This window comes from Athene cunicularia (genome assembly GCF_003259725.1).
Source record: "Athene cunicularia isolate RWA chromosome 11 unlocalized genomic scaffold, athCun1 chr11_part1, whole genome shotgun sequence".
Classification (NCBI taxonomy): Eukaryota; Metazoa; Chordata; class Aves; order Strigiformes; family Strigidae; genus Athene; species Athene cunicularia.
In genome coordinates this window covers 1,639,105-1,655,846 of record NW_020799113.1, presented here as the reverse complement: position 1 = coordinate 1,655,846, position 16,742 = coordinate 1,639,105, and the positions used below count along the sequence as shown (strand labels likewise).

The window sequence follows — 16,742 nt, the reverse complement described above, 5'->3', positions numbered from 1 at the left end:
TATATATATATATATACATATATATACATATATATACATATATATAATCTCCTGTCCACTGTGCATCCTAATATGCATGTTCTTGGGAGGGGATTATTACATTATTTCTTGTGCCAGCTTGGCTCTGAAGCCAGAGAAGTCTAATGCCTATTCAGATAATGTTAGAATAAAGGATGCGCGTGTTTATGTTTGTACATAAACTCCTAGAAGTTTGAGAGCCACTTCAGGATCACCCAGGAAAAAAAAAAAAAAAACCTGCTGCAGTGAGTTGCTACAAAGATTGTCGTGCCTGACCCGCAGAGCTAAGCTATGCACTAGTGTGTAGCTAATGAATTCACCCTGGAATATATCCAGTTTATCAAAGAGAAACATGAATTTTCAGTGACCAAAAATGCAGAGTAACTTGTGGTAGAACGTTGATGGGGATTTTAATTTATTTTTGAAACTGTACTCTGAAGTTGACACTTCCAGCCTGTGAAAATACAGTCTGCAAGCCCATAAATCTGTTCCATGAAGCTGAAAAATGGCTATTGCATAAATCCTCTATCTTCAGTAAGTTTAAAAATACATCTGACCTAAAACCTTTCTCAGCAATGTCACCAGATGCGATATAGTTGAAGTTTTAGATTTTGTTAATGATATATTTATTCTGATTAATAATAGTATATTTCAGTTAAATTTGTACATTTTAATTATTTTTTTTTTTTTATTTTAAAGAATCTAGCCAAAGTAATTTGAGCATGTCCAAGTCTCTGCAGGAGATATTTCACAGCCTACTGCACATTTAGCATATAGCCAGACTTTTAGTAGCAGCATTTCAATCCAAATTCAAAACCATGCATTTTGTATGATCATATAGTTAATGGGAAAGGATGCATAACTATGCTTAGTTTGCCAACGGTAGTATATAAGTCAAATATGGGGAATGGAAAGTGCAAACAGATGACAGTTTAGATTTCCTTTATGACTTTTCAATAGCGTCTTTTGAAGATTGTTGGGGGCTTCTTAACTCTTGTGTTAATAGAGCAGGTTTACGAGGGATATGTGTATGTCAAGGCTTTGGCCAGATGCATTTAAGATTCAGGACAGGTCTTGAAAACTTTCGGTGACCATTCTGTGGAATCACAAGGTTAGACATACAGAAGATGTTTTCTGGAAGCCTTGAGGGTCAGTAATCAACATGTACATTTATACAAGTGACTGGAAAAGATCTGAAAAAGCCCTTTAATGGCCTGTCAGTACTGTTGCCTCTATCATTTCTCTTATAACCTGTAGCTTTTTTGATTAATAAATGCTTATGTTTTGTCTCAAAAACATTCTGCAATGAAGCACTTACGCTTCTGTTTTGCCTGCGATACGAAATCCTCTGGTTACTTTTTAGTCCTTACCTGCCATGGAAATGCTTTTTCAGGTCGTGTCCGCAGCGCGGTGAATAGATAACTGGGCTGGCTTTAAATTTGCTGGTGCTACTAACAAGGTGTTATTGATAGCGCTGGCCTTAATGCAGGATTTTTTTTTTCTGTTGATTCATGTTACAAAGGTGAAAGAAAAAACGCTACAGCTAAAGAACTATTTCAGTTGGCTGACTTGGTAGGGCTGCATGTATTGATATATCATCTTATGAGTGTTCTATTCATTGGATGACAAATCTATGGCCACTATTCAACAGGGATCTTCATTAGCTCTGTTATGAATACTTAATATTCCCAGTTCCCCCAAACTGCCAAACTGTTATCTGGATCCCGGGATGTTACGTGTCTACCTGACTTGTCTAGTAGCCACGTCTCCTGTGTGCAGACCATAGACCTATTGCAGGCAGTGCAGTGAGCAGTCGATACATCTATAAATAGAGTGAAATTGCCTGATGCATTCCATTCCCTCAGGAAGCACAAGGCCCACACGCTCGGGTACAGAGGAGTGGATTGAAAGCGATGTGGAATCGGGGATTTAGCAAGTGCCAGGGTAGCATTGCATATCTACTTGCCAACAGCAGTGTAGCGCCTGTGAGGAGGAAAAAAAGGACCAATCAGTTTTTGCCCCTCTCTCCTAACACTCAGCCATTTACCTGTTGACATGCTTTTGTTATTTCAGGCAGTGTTATTTGAATTGCTAATAAGTTATGGAAAAAGTCTTAGCTTTGAATTATTACTCAGTTATGCCTGCATAACAGAACGCTCTAAGCAACCGCAGAGTTATGCTGGAATTGTCGTGATCTTCTGCCCGTAATAGTAATTTTATAGTTCTGACAACACTGCCACGCTAACTGCATGCGTTCATTTAAAAGAAATTGCAAAAGAAGGCACAAACCTGCTAGGGCAGACCAATGCCAACTGCACCGGAGATGAGCGGTTGGCATCGGACGACAAACCATCGCTGGCTGTCGCAGGAGATGTGCAACAGCGCGATGCTCACACACAGGCTTGGGTCGAGGCGTTTCCAAAGCAAATGGCAAGGTACCAGCCTCTGAGTTTACCTCATACAGAAGGATGCAAAGACATCCTGTCATATGGATCTCAGTGGAAATTGTAGAGCTCCACAAGGGTCATAAAGAAATAACAATGTATTTGGGTATCCAAAGGGGAGAGCACATGAGGAAGTAGTACTGAAAGGAGGTGTGTTCACTTGCACCTTGAAATTAATGCATTTTATTCATCAACTTTTTTATTCAATATCTGAAACCAGTGAAAGCCCACAACTGCTCCAGAATAATCCTTCCAATGGTTTTAATGACACAAACATTTTAAAATAAGAAAACAACCTTGGAAATTGCATTAAAAAATATCTTTACAGAATCAAATGTTAGTTACAGAGCGTTAGATATAACGTATGTTAGAGAATTACTCTTACCGTTGCATTCAGCATGGGTTAGCAGTTAGAGACCCTGCTGTGCAAGGCTCTGAATGTACGTATAAGAATTGTAAGTTGCTCTCCCAAAGCTTATAGCCTAAACCAGTATGGGAGCAGGAATACCTTTGCTATCGTATAGTCAAATAGCAGAAAAATTGCAGTGTGCCATCATTAATGAGTCTGGAGTATTTTTCACCTGGAGAATTGCTGCGTCGCAATAAGGTTTCCTTTCTACTCTTTTTGCTGCCATATGCTGCCATAATTAGTGCAGGCAAAAGGTAATGATAGCACAGTAGAAAAGATGGAGCGTGATGGGAAGCATGTTGCTCTCTGAAGCTCTCCATTATGTCATCCCTACATAAAGCACATGAAGCACCATGCAGTTTTAATTCATATTTTTAATGTTACACTTATATTTGGGGAAGTGGTTTTGTCTTTCTCTTAGAACCACCTTTGCTCACATAGGTGTGGGTATTGATGCTCTAACAGCTACACCAGTCTGAAATACTTGTGAATCTTTTTTCCAGAGGTAGTTGCTCTTGATTTTATTCAGGTTGATTTGATATAATGAGATTAAATTCATATTGGTTTGATTTAAAGATTACATAATGTCTATGTTTAGAGAATTTTTTCATTCAGAGGCAAAAGGGAGTTCTCATGCTGAGCTCCTAGGCACAAACAATACAAAGGTACCTTCCCCACTGATCATTTTACTCGAGGAGCACATGAAGAGCTCATAGGAAAATTTCAGACACTGCCATTACATGATATAGTCCCAGCAGGAGCAAGGCAGATATGGTCACTTCAATATATTACCTAATTGTAGGTGAACTGCTGGGGATTCAGAAATGTTGATAAAGTGCTATACTTTCCATTCAAAATACAAATGTGCAGCTGTAGTTCTTAGGTGAACTGTTGGGTCTATTCAACTGATATTTTGTCACTTTTGTCAGTGGGACCAGGATCCATAAAAGCAGCAAATAAGATTTAGAAATCTAATGTATGAATAAGCTTTGTTATATTTCTGATACTGACTCCTGCCAGTTAGATGGAAACACTATGAAAATGGTTACTATCAATATTTTGAAACTCCCAGTTTCACTCAAGACCAGTAAGTATACACACACACACAAGTAAGTATGTATCACAGAGAAAATGAATTTTTACTCACCTGGGTTTAACTCTATTTTAAACACAGTATAAAAAAAATCAACAACAATTTAATTTGAAAATGTTTCTGCATCTTTAGAAAGCTATTCAAGTTATTCTTTTCTATTGTGTCCATCTTGGTACTTTTGATGGCCCTCATTGCTCCATGGTCTTAGTCCTTTTGCAGTGCTTTAGAGATTTTATCCTTTTAGCAGCTTTTGAAGGCAGCAATGCATCCTCACCATTTTAAAGCTGAGTTGGGGGCATAGCATGCATTAAAGGGCTTCTCCAATTCCATTGTAACAGAGCCAGGACTGAAAATCCAATTGTCCAAGTCCTAATGCAGCCTGTCCAGCCTTGCTCACCAGTCCACGGCAGTGCCAGCTTGCTGCCTGCAGTCTCTCACCCTGTTACATCTTACCGTAGCAGAGCCTGACTGCAGACTCGGGTATTTCACGGGGCCGGTGCCGCTGCACCACTTCTCTCGTGTCTTTCTGTTTGTGCTGGCTCTGTACAACACGAGCTGTCTCTGGGTGCACAAGGCTGAAATCCACCACCCTGACAAGCCTCGGCTGCTCACCCTAACGCCCGTCAGTGCTGCACATCCACGGGCGCAGGTGTGTCCTTCTGCACAGACCTGGCACTGCTTCGTTTTGCCTTCCTTCTCGTTCTGTTAAAGCGTAATAGCCAAGACCCCTTGACTCCACATGGCAAAAGTCTGGTAGCTACCAAGCTCTGGAAGTCCTTGCCAAGAGCAGCATCAGACTGTGCCTGGCTGCGTGGCTGCTCTCCTGTGACCCTGGGCGATTGCACTGTCGGCCATGAAATTCTTTCTGTGGCTGGTGCAAGGTTGTGGCTCTGATGAGATCTCTATGTCCATGCTATCACCACTGTTCTGTGTAACAATGGAGCTGCCAGCCACCGGCACCATGCACGCCAGCTAGAAGCCCCAGGAGGTGTTCTCTGGATTATTTCCCTGTGTTACAGGAAGGGGAAGAAGATGCCATTTATAAATTTTAACTTATTTCCATGTATTTCCTACTTTATTTTGATGTGTTCTCTCGTTCTGCATCTATGCCTCTCTGCATCTCTTTGTAGGTCTGTGTTTAAGGTGTATGTCAACTTAAACTTTGCAGCAGATGATTTCCAGTCGAAGGGAATTATTTTTTTCTACTTCCTCTGCATCACCTGGCTTATGGACAGTGCAAAGACATGAACCTAGTGCAAGGAGGTCACAATCAAAATAGTCTACTTCCCCCCTTGCCCATGCCCTGTTGTCATATCAGCCCTTGGGAACTGTAAGCTGTTGGTTTAAAATTTAAAATTTAAAAAAAAAAAAAACAAAACCTCCACAAAGCAGCACTAAATTTCACCACTGCAGTGTAGAATAAGACCAAAATAAACAGTAATTGGCACACCAGAGAACATAGCTCTGTATATATCCATACAGATGTATCAATGTGCTTACGATTTTCAAAACTGAATAGGTACAAGCAGGCACGTAAGTCCATGTTTAACCACCTTAAAAAATGGTCTGATTTTTCCAAACTGCTGTGCAACCAGCAGATCCCACTATAGTCAAAAGTAGGAAGTTTTGTATTCTGTACTTCTATTTTTTTTTTATAGTGCTTCTCTTAATGAGTCTATTCTAAAACTTTTTGCAAGCAGAGCCCTCAAAAAAAAAATGAACAGGGAACAATCATCTTAACTGTACTGCAATATACTCTTACAATAAGTAAAAAATGTGGTGGGAAAGACAAAGTATTACTTTTACAATATCCTGTGCCAAATCACAGGTTATACAATTCAGTTTTTTATTTGCACAGCCAACAGTGCTTTGTAGAGCAATCAGGGAAGATAATACAATCCATTTTAAATTCTCATTACTTTAGAAGTGTTGAATCTTCTTAAATTGTTTCGGGGTTAATTGAGAATTTGCAGTTTTACAATAGACTAGGAATTGTTTAGGCTGCCCTTGTTTCACTTTTTTTGTGCATACCTTTGTTGCAAAGTTATAAAAACAATAATAAAAAAAAAAAAGAAACAAAGAAGTGAAATGAAATAATGATCTGCATTGTTACTATTCTAGTAATTCATTTTAATGGGAAATAAAGCCCAGGTATTGATTAATGTTTAAATGGTTATTAAGTGGAAGGATGTGTTGGGATGATGGAACGTCACACTGTGCACTAGCGTTTGCCTTTGATGTTTTTCCGTGTACTCCCTAAGGGCTAATTTCTGCTGCTGGGGAAGCCACTGTGAAACTCTGAGTGACACCTGTGAGAGCCTGAATAAGCCAAGCATTTTCAGTGTTTGTCTCTTTTTCTCATAAATTCCAAAAGGTTCTGGTTTGCAAAGTTGCCCTTTAATTTATTTTAACATAGTAATAGCTCATAAAAATGTGGAATTTTTCGTGGCTGTGTGTGTACATACATATATATATATATATATATATATAAATTTTGAACCTGAAACCTGTATGTTCCTCTGTACCATGGAAGAGGCAATCTGGTTCAGCAGCCCTGAGGAAGTTGCATTTTTCTGAGCCTGAAGCAGTCTTGGTGAAGAACAGCAGTCATGTGTACAGTGTTGTCTGTCAGCACCTCTGAAATTAGCTGTCTTCATCTTCTGCAGAATAATATCAACTCCCCTGGAGTCACACCAAAGAAATGTTGAGGCAACTGATGATTTTTTTGATGAGAGGTATTTCTCTGATGAATTAAGAGATGGCTTTCTGCTAAAAGTGAGCTTGTTTTTCAAAGACAAAACAGTATTTTTTCTTTGGACTCCCATTCTTTTGAAATAAGAGTACTTTAACCATCTTTGAAGTAGAATGTCACCATGGAATAGTTTATTTAAATGAACCTGCAGGTCACATGGCAAATTCATAGGGATTCTGGAGCCATGTGTTTTCTAAGGTATAAATTCAAGTCTTGCTCTGCCTCCAGATAACCCAGTTATAGTGGGCACGTGATCTATGGGCTGCGAAAATATGTCTGTGTTTCTGTCCTGTATGTCTCAGGCCTGGGTACCTGTGTGTGCACTGCCTCGTTTATGCATGAAAAAAAACAATTTGTCCAAAACTTTTCCTGTTTAACAATTAAGTTTTCTTCCTGAAGAATAGTATGGTGACTGTGCCCAAAATTTATTATTCAAAGATTATCATGAATCGAATCCATTCTAATCCTAACTTACACGGGGAAAAAAAAAAAAAAAAAAAAAAAAAAAAAAAAAAAAAAGGTCTTTGCTTAACGGCACCTTTCTATGGCATTATTTGAAATGCTGGAGGGCAAGTTCCTGGGATGAGGGACAGAAGAGATCCGTTCTTTGGTTTGTTCAATAGTCTTTTACAGTGCCGTCAATGACAGAACTGAAGCTTGAGCCATGCACAACGTTAACTGCTTTTGTTTTTCTTTTACCTTTGTCCAATGATTAAACTTCCTGCTCAAACACAATAATATTTTCTGCAAGAATATTGAATGATGGTAATGGCCATCTGGGACATCTACCACCTCTGCCTAGCTTTTCTGAGATCCTAGCAGAAATCCAAAGTTCTCAAACTCTGCCTGATCCAAATGACTCAGCAGTGAAAAAGCTCAAGTTATATGGGGCTGAGGTCTGGCACGAGGACTTAGGAGGTCAGAGGCAGCTGGATAGGACAGCTGCACATTGCCTCCTTATTGTTCGTATGATAAAGGCCACCCCTTAACAGTCTGCTCAAGGGATCTAGCAACTAATCACAACTTATTTTTTCGCTTTCCAGAGGGCACAAGAGATCAAAGCAAGACTCCAAAATAAGCATTCAATGAGACCACGTCTTTCTTTGGCCTGCAATTTATTCTTTCTTCTTCTAGCAACTGCCACTGTATTTCATTTTACTTCCTTTTTTTCCCCTCCAACAATGTTATTTTTGATTATTCCCTCAGGAAATAGCAGCACTGATAAATTATTTTTGGCAGCATTATCACATGGGACGTCACTAGGAGGCACTGGCCAGGCACATACTCATTAAACAAGAAGAGGTTTCATGTCCATTACTTATCATTTAAAATGTCTATAGAAGATTGTACGGCTGTTTATGACCTATAGCAGTTAATTACAAAAAAAAAGATAAACAGGTTATTATACTAAGTATTGATTATATGATTGGAGTTTTGATTTAAAATATTAAGACATTTCATCAGAGAGGGAATTGGTACCAGTCAATTCAGCTTTGTGGTGTTAAATTACTTAGTGTATTTAGTGGAGTATAGAATTAGACCTTAATCACGAACATTTTTATGTGTATTACTTCAGTCAAGTAGCATAGTTCTTAGTGCATAAACTCCACAATCTCTCTAAATATTTTCAGTATCAGGGCCTAAATATCTGTGCCTATTAGTGCAAAGAAAGTGCAAGTGAATTTTTTATTGAGGGACCTGACAGACAGCATTTTCAAATCCTTATGCAGACAAATGTGGTTGAATTGTTCCAAGATTCTAAGCATCTATTTAAAACCATCAGAAGCAGGAAAATACAGATCACCAGAACAAATGCATGCAAACTGGGTCTGCATAATACCAGCTCCTCTTAGACCTAATGAATCCATAGTCTCTTTTTGGAACCATACTCCACTACTTATTACATTTCCAGCTTCACCCAAAATAACTAATTGTAAGATAAAAATGAAAAACACTCAAAAAATAAATTAAAATTATAACTCCTAGTCCAGCCAGACTTTTTGAGCCTGGAAAAAGGAGGACCCTGAGAGGATTCAGGAAGTCTGTGAATACCCATGTTGATGCAGAGGTCCACTGGAAGAGTTCAGGTACTCTGGCTGTGTAGCACAGCAGTAGGAAATAGGTCCCACATAATGGTTTAAATACTGATTTCTGTACTAAGTTTTTGGACATAGGTATCCAAAGAGATCGGCCCAAACCTCTCCCTAGCTCTCCATTCATTAGATAAGCCTAACAATAATGAACTACCTCAAAGGGAAGACACGAGGTTCAAAATGAATTTTTTAAGAGCTCCACCCCACGAAAGCTGGTGAATGCAAAGACGTATTCTTTTGCAGTAACGTAATTGTTTTATGTCCAGATATATAATTTGTTAACAAATTCTATGTTTCTATCTAGGTATTCGGTTTACAAGGATCCAGCAGGCTGGCTAGAAATCAACCCTACCAACGGTACCATTGGCACCACTGCTGTCCTGGATCGGGAATCTCCTTATGTTCACAATAACATCTACACTGCTCTCTTCCTGGCAATAGACAGTGGTGAGTAACTATTATGGATCATATTTGTTAAACTATATGACTTTTTTTCCTGATTGAAATTTTCTGTTCAGAAAAGTGCAGATGTAAATTTAAGGGTACACTTCAGCACTTTGCTAGGTGGCCACCTGAAGGTATCGGAGATCTTTGTGACAAAGCAAAAACAGAGGAATTAACTTAAAACTTCAAATTGAGAACAGCTTTGATTTAAGATTAGGTCTCACATGCATTCCTATGCTGGGATCTTAATGCTAGATGCAAATATTCTATGAACGTTCTTGGAAAGTAATAAGTCATCTTTATCAGAGTTAATTTCTTCATAGTATTTGAGCAGTTAGTAAGCCTAAGGCACCTAAATACCAATAACAACTCATCCCTGATACGCTGAATTCTGTTCAATACAATGACAGTGACAATAAAAACATAAGTAAAAACCCTTGTTAAAATGCAGTATTTTTTACATATTGTGTGGATTAAAGTCCCTTCTGTCAAATATAATCAAAATTAAACTATTTAGTGAAAATTCAGTGAGTGACTTTGGAGCAGAGAAAGAGAGAGAAAATCCTGAACATTCCAAATCTCCAGAGCTAAAGGCACAAAACAAATAAAAGATTTGTCTGTAATATAACAGCTAATATGCTAACGCTTTTTTCACAGCTGCAGCTGGTTTAGCCCTGGTGATTAATTGTAAAATGTTCTTTTTAGGAGAGTAATTCTACATTTTTGTAACCACATGACTCAGGGAACATTTGCAGGGCCTGACAGGAAAAAGAAAATATCGCCTTAAGTATAAAGGAAAAAAAAAAAATCTGCTGAGATGGTGATTTACTTATATACTCATATACATATTTTTCTTAGGAAATTTCCATGGGAAAAATGTAGCACTCAACTCATTTCTGTCTTTTACTTGCTATTGGATAAAGATATTTTAAATGCATCTTAAAATCTGGTACGCTGGGAAATATCATCTTATAGTGAGAGTAAAAATTCAGGATAATATTATGGAGGGATTATCAAGAGAACAAAGTTGCGTATGCTTGAAGAGTGGAGTCAAATATCCTCAAAGAAAATAGATGGAGGAGGAGGAAGCTGAATATTTCCAACTGTGGCAACCAGTCTGACTGAAAGTGTTTTTCTGGGTGTACCTTTATGCTGTGCTCAGGGCAGTAATACACATTGCTGATGTGTTCTAAGAACCTCACTGCTAGGGGACTCCTCTTAACGCCCAGAATTTTTTTTCCATTCTGGAAAAAGAAGAGAAGGGGAAGGTGCCTGTGCACTGAACAGCAGAGCAAGAGAAGATCTGTGAGGTGGGTTAGAGAAAAGGAATGCTGCTCAGTTGAGGTACTGAGTCAGCGTCTTGTTCAAGTGGCTGTTACTGTGTTTATTCGTAATTCTGCAGTACTGTTAGCGCAGGAGCTAATCTACTCCAACGTTATTGACTTCTTTGAATGAAGTAATTAGAAGCCACATGTGTGCATTTAGTACTGTCGTGCTAAGATGTTAATAACGAACATTCAGGAGTACTGTACTCCTTCACTGTATGTAGCTCAGGCACATGTGGAAGTGGCAATAAACAGCAAAACTTAAAGAGATGATATTAACCTTGTGGTCTGTATCACCCCTGGATTAATTGCCGAACAGCCTGTGAAACATATTAAACTTAGAGGCGGGTTGGTAACTGGAAAAAATATTTGCTAGTCTGTACAAATGTATGAGTGGAATCTGTGGGAGTTGAGAGGAGCTGGAGCTCCTCCGGAGCCTCGGCCTCAGTCGCACACAGGTACGTGCCTCTGGGCTCCCTTGCGGTCCGGCTGCCTCCATTCGCAGGGGGAGCAGAGCTGTCTGCACAGAGGAGCTGCCGGCCTGAAGTCTCACTCTAGGCTCTCTGGCTAAAGCAGCCAAGGAAATGTTAGAACTGATTTCAACAGGTAGGTTTGAGGGGTCTGCTTTGTCCCCCACAATTATGACTGGGACTGATAATATCCCTGGAAGGTGCTTCTCCAACTGATTTCCAGGCCACTGATAATTCTACCTAGTAGAGCTCTGAAACCCACTTCATTTTTCTAGCCATCACAGCTAATGTCCATCTTGAAAAGGGGTATTACATTAGATGACAAGCCAAATTGTGGTAGAATGTTATGAAATGAATACAGGAGTCTTTCAGACTTTAAAAGAAGGTTATATTAACTTAAAAAAAAAAAAAAAAAATAAAAAAAATTGAACATGGCTGTATGCATTCTCTTTAAAACAGCATTGTCCCCAAACTGCAAATCTCTTTCTTCAGGTTAGTAAGTGTAGCCTAATACCAGGGAGCACAGTTAGGACTTTTATGTGACAGGGCAGCCAAAGGCAGGATTAAGAATTGCAAAGGAGATAGGGAGGTAAATTGAAAATTCAGAGGCACATCCAACAGAGCAAGTCATTTGCTTGGGCTAACAGACTTGGGGCAAAAAGGGAGGAGAGGAAAAAAACCCTCATACTTTATCAGCCATACTTCTTTCAAAAGCATTCGGTGTAGGTTATTATTTCCTTTGGCCTGTCATCTTACCTCTAAGCCAAACCCGAGGTGTGCTGGCACACGCACCGAGGATGTTGAGCTGCCACAGACTCCCCTGAGTGGGGAGCACAGGAGCTGGGTGATGCCCAGCGCTGCTCCCAGGGGAACACAGAGCCCCTGCGCCCCGGCCCAGCCCTCAGTGGTGCTCGCCAGGCTCCCTGAGAGCTCTGCCTGTCCCTGCGGCCACACCAGCCACGCCTGATCCTCCCTCCCCAGGTTCAGCTTCCGACAGCACTAGCAGGAGTTTCTGCAGCGTTAGCACTGTTTGTTGTCGGTATAAGGGATTGCAAACTTGACACGTACTGTGCCAGGGTGTCTGTGAGCTGTGTGCTAATTTTTAACAGTATTTATGATAAGGCAAGGTTCTCAAATCAAATAAAACCCCGGACCTTAGACCTTGCTAAAGGACCTTAGACATATATTAAATAAACATATTATTTTCTTTGAGTATTCATAGCATATAGAATTTATATAATCACAGAAAAGATAGTTGTCCTATCGTATTCCATGGTCACTTCTTTTTAAAATGACCTTACATTCGAGTGCCATCATGGGTGAAAAGTGGAGACAGCTGAAAACAAAACAGTGATGCTTTTCTCCTACCCTTTCACTGATGGCAATAGAGAATCTGTCACTGGATTCAGCAGGCACTGCCTTCAGTGCAGGGGATAAGTGCCAGGGCAATTTTCTTATTTGTAAAATGTTGAAGATTTCTGTCAGAAGTAAAACCAAGAGCTTCATGCTTGGTAGTTCTTTATATAAATCCATCACATCTTTATCTTTTTTTCAGTAAATCACAAAACTATTCTTTACCAGTAGGACAGTGACCATGAATGGACCACAGAAAATAGAGTCATTCCACTGCAGGAAATAATTTAGTTGTTTATGATATTCTTTCTGTACTTTATGATATTATTTTTCAGCATTATGAAATTAACGTCAGAGGTAAAGTAAGAATTGTGGGGTTTCTGATCTAAACAGCTCCTGTACCTTCCCAAACATAATAGAAACAATGTGTAAGAGCAAATTCGATGGACACAGTATTAATTTTATAGATAATAAAGCTTGACCTTTTATTAGGGGAAATTTCACTTTAAAAAGGACTTTTTGGAAAGAATATCCTAATTTTCTCTGTACTTTTGATTTCAGTAAAGGTCAAGGTAGTGTCTTTAGAATTTGAAAACTTTTTATTAAAGATTTGTGTGGACATAGAGTCTCTGGTCTATTAAAGACGAAATTAAAGACTGGTAGGAAATATCATGAATCAGAGTTAACACATTAAAGTGTCATGAACTGTGTTTAATCTGAGAATGAGCTCATAATGGGAGAAAGTCAGGTTTATGCAAACTTGGAAAACACCAGAGGTTTCATTCAACTCATAAAAGTGCCAATAATGATCATTTTATTTCCCGAATTTAGCATTCTAATCACAAAACCCCATGTAATATCACGAGTGTACAGTGCAGTTATTGGGAGTATATCTGTAAAACACACATATGTTAAATACAGACAAGAAATCATTTGAGTTTGAGAAAGCTGCTTAGAACAGGCTTTCCAGATTTGCTGGGTGACTATTGTAGCATCATCCTAGAGATTCTGTGACGCACTGGAGTAGTTGGAACGCCTGTTGTAAAGCAGAATACCCGTATGTTTTTCTCACAAGGTCAATCATGCTAAAACCTCCCCAGGAATGGCCTTCTTTCCCCTGTATTCCGACAGTCTGAGACATCATTAAGAAAAAGTAAGGGTGGAGAAAAACATTAAAATTTTGGAGGTGAAGCTAAAAAATATCTGGAAAATGTGTGAAATGTAAAAAAGCTAAAATTGGTTTTTCCTTTTCCTTTAGGAGGGATGGATAATAAAATATATCCAGGTTTACTTTAGCTATGCAACAATCAGTCACGCTATAGCAGGGGGGGGTGCCATGATACCCTAGTTAATGTCCCCATTGCGTAACTTTTTCTGTCTCTTTAGAAGAAAAACTTGTGTTACCTTGTTTGCCCAATTCATGTTAAAACCACCTATGCTGTTGAAGGCTGTCAGCTGCTGGTGACAACTGGTGAAACACTAATACCCAGTCTTGCTGAGTTGGTTAAATGCAGTTGCCAACTCCGCTTTGCTTATGCCAGGCAGGCAGCACCCCCCCACACAAAGCAGCGGTGTTCTCCCTCCGGGACAGATACTCTGATCTAGGGGAAGTGTGTGCCACCTTCCTCCCCTGCTGTCCTCATCACCGGGCAACTACTGAGACAACAATTGGCAACAGAAGTACTTCTACTACATGGAACACAGAGGAGGATAAACATCATTAAAAACGGGGCATCACGGAGTTAAGGTTTCAAAATTTTACCGGAGGTGGCTTTAAATGCACTAAACCACAATAAGCCCTTTCTTACAGCAATACTCATGGGTGAAAACTGTTTCCTTCTCTGGAAGGGGTTTGCTCCCTCCATGACATCACCACGCCGGTGTCTGACATCGGGGGCAGCAGTCACAGGCAGGATGGCCAGGGCTGGGCAGCAGAAAGCAGCATCAGGGGCAGCGACCTCCATTGAATGGATTATATGTATTTGAGCGAGCTAAAGGTTAAGAGAGATGGAGAACTATAAAAAGGTGTGATTCTGGATTGGTGTGGTTTCAGTGCTTGCCTTGAGCTACGACGGCCAGTTTAAAAATACCCACAACTTGAGTGTTGCTTCTGTGACTGTGGCCAGCTGCACTATTTCGTTTTCCCTGTTCCATATGCAAAGCAAAATGAGGAAGAGTGTCAGGGTCTAGTTTTCACTTTTTTTTCCTTGTTTCCAAGGACCATCTGAACTACACCCAAGCAATTCCAAATCTCATTTGTTGTGCAAGTCTCAATACTCACAGAATCATTAAAAAGAAAAATTATCATTCTGCACTATGTGTAATGAACAGTAACAGACAACATCTAGAAAAAACCTGGAGTAACAAAGAGATGTGTAGCAATTTGCAATTAGAACTTTTCCTTACATGTATCTAACCTGTCTTCTTGCTTCATGATGTACATAATTAAATTATCACAGATTGATTCCACCTAAAACATGCTATTTTTTGAAGAAATCAGGCAATTAGTTGTCATGGCAACCCAATTAAGCCCGTTTTATACCCCTTATCTTAATTGCTGTATTAATTGAGAAGAGAAAATAAATTGAATGCTCATCCTTTTCTTGCCATTTCAAATTTCAGTAAAATATGAATTGCACACAAAATATTGTTTTAATTTGTCATCACAGACTCATGATTAGAAAAAGAAATTAGAATGCCGAAAACAGTACTTAAGACGGATGGCATATGTCAGCAGCAATTTGATATGCTGAAAGAGCTGTGCTCTTTTGAAATGTAATTACTCAAAAGTAGGATCTGCATATATTAATCCAGTGAATGAATGAAGGATTGGAACTTTTAAAGACTATTTATTTTATAAATTTTGAAAAATATCTATATGCCAATATATACAGAAAGTGCCGTAGGAAATTTCAACCCATGGGAAATTTGGGACCTCTTTTAAACAAAACGTCAGCACATGGCATTTATGAGACCAGTCTTCAAGTGTGTTAGATTTTGAGCAGCACACCCAAATCTTGGTATCTTCCCACTCCGCTGGTTCCATTTACTTTGGTTGAACCATGAGGAGAGTCCAGCTTGAACGCAAAATGCAATGGCATGCGCCTGTCTGAATGGGATTTCCGCCTGCAGCGAGGGTACCTGCTGCCAAATCACCTAGTCCGCACACACGTTCTGATTAGAAAAACAGCATATGGAGGGGGGAAAAAAAAAAAAACACACCATGAGGGAGGAGACAGACATTTGTGTTTAGATTTTCACAGCAGTATCATTAGAAAACATGAAGCATTGTTTCTCACAGTCCGCATTTGAAGTAGAGTAATTTAAAGAGAGAACATGTTACTTAGCCTAACCACGTACTGCACAGTCTGGCTGCACAGCCCCCTCCAAACAATTTGGGAACTTCTACAATGCTCTTTGCATTTTTTTACTCTTCTCCTTTCTTGCTGTATTCTCCTTCAGGCAAATATGAAGCTGAAAATAGAGAAATAGATGAAAAATCCATATGCACGGAGAGATCTTAGGCAGTCTTACATTTACAGTTAGTTCCATGGGAGTGAAATGTAAGAAATTCTGTGGTACCATTGCAGTTCCAAACTGACCTCGATATGACTGTCCTCCATATGATTCAAACGCTGTTCATAGAAGTTTTAAGAGACAAGGCTTTATTCACGATGGTTCAGAGGAAAGGTAAGTGTGCCAGAAATTAGCAAACCCACGTTCTCAAAGGCCTTTTTTCCTGCTCAAATATGAAGGAAAACTGTTCTTACTATAATTGCTCGTTCATTTTGTGGCTGCGTAACTTTGTTAGCCAGCAGAAAAGTACAAGCGGGGAAAAAAAAAGAAAGAATTGAGCTTTCTGGGTCACATAAGTGATAGTAGTGCAAGTGGATTAAAAGCTGCTGCTAAATGGTAAACCATAAATATTCTAGTAAAATTTAGAATAGATGAATTTTCACTCTGTCAGCTTGAGAGGAAATCTATATGGCAATGGATACCCTAGTGCTTGCTCTAGGAAATAAACGGCCTTGTAATTTCTGCATCATGGCATAGAAGACATAGATAATATGTATTCATTTGATGGTGCTGGAAGCTAAAAATAATGAAATGAATACAGAAATCTTTTTACCATTCATAATGAGCATGTGAAAAGGGACAGTTCATGCTCCATTCTTCCTAAAAATTGTCCTGGCTTCCAGCAATACAGCGGCTTAGATCTGTGTGGCAGCTGGATTCTCTAGAACAGTTGATTTTTCTTCTTTGGAAATCTGATAAATATTACCAGAATCCAAGGTCTATGGCGTTCTTAAATAAATTAAAAAAAAAAAAAAAAAAAAAAAA

The 16,742-nt window shown here is 39.2% G+C and overlaps 1 protein-coding gene across 2 annotated transcripts in view; it reads left to right on the top strand.

Moving 5' to 3' along the window:
- The window catches only part of CDH13 (cadherin 13), a 518,101-nt gene that overhangs the window by 473,321 nt on the left and 28,038 nt on the right, over nucleotides 1-16,742 (top strand). For both annotated transcript variants that reach the window (XM_026856742.1, XM_026856741.1), the window contains exon 11: nucleotides 9,114-9,256. In XM_026856742.1, coding sequence (XP_026712543.1) covers nucleotides 9,114-9,256 — 143 coding nt within the window. The remainder of the gene's footprint in view (nucleotides 1-9,113; nucleotides 9,257-16,742) is intronic.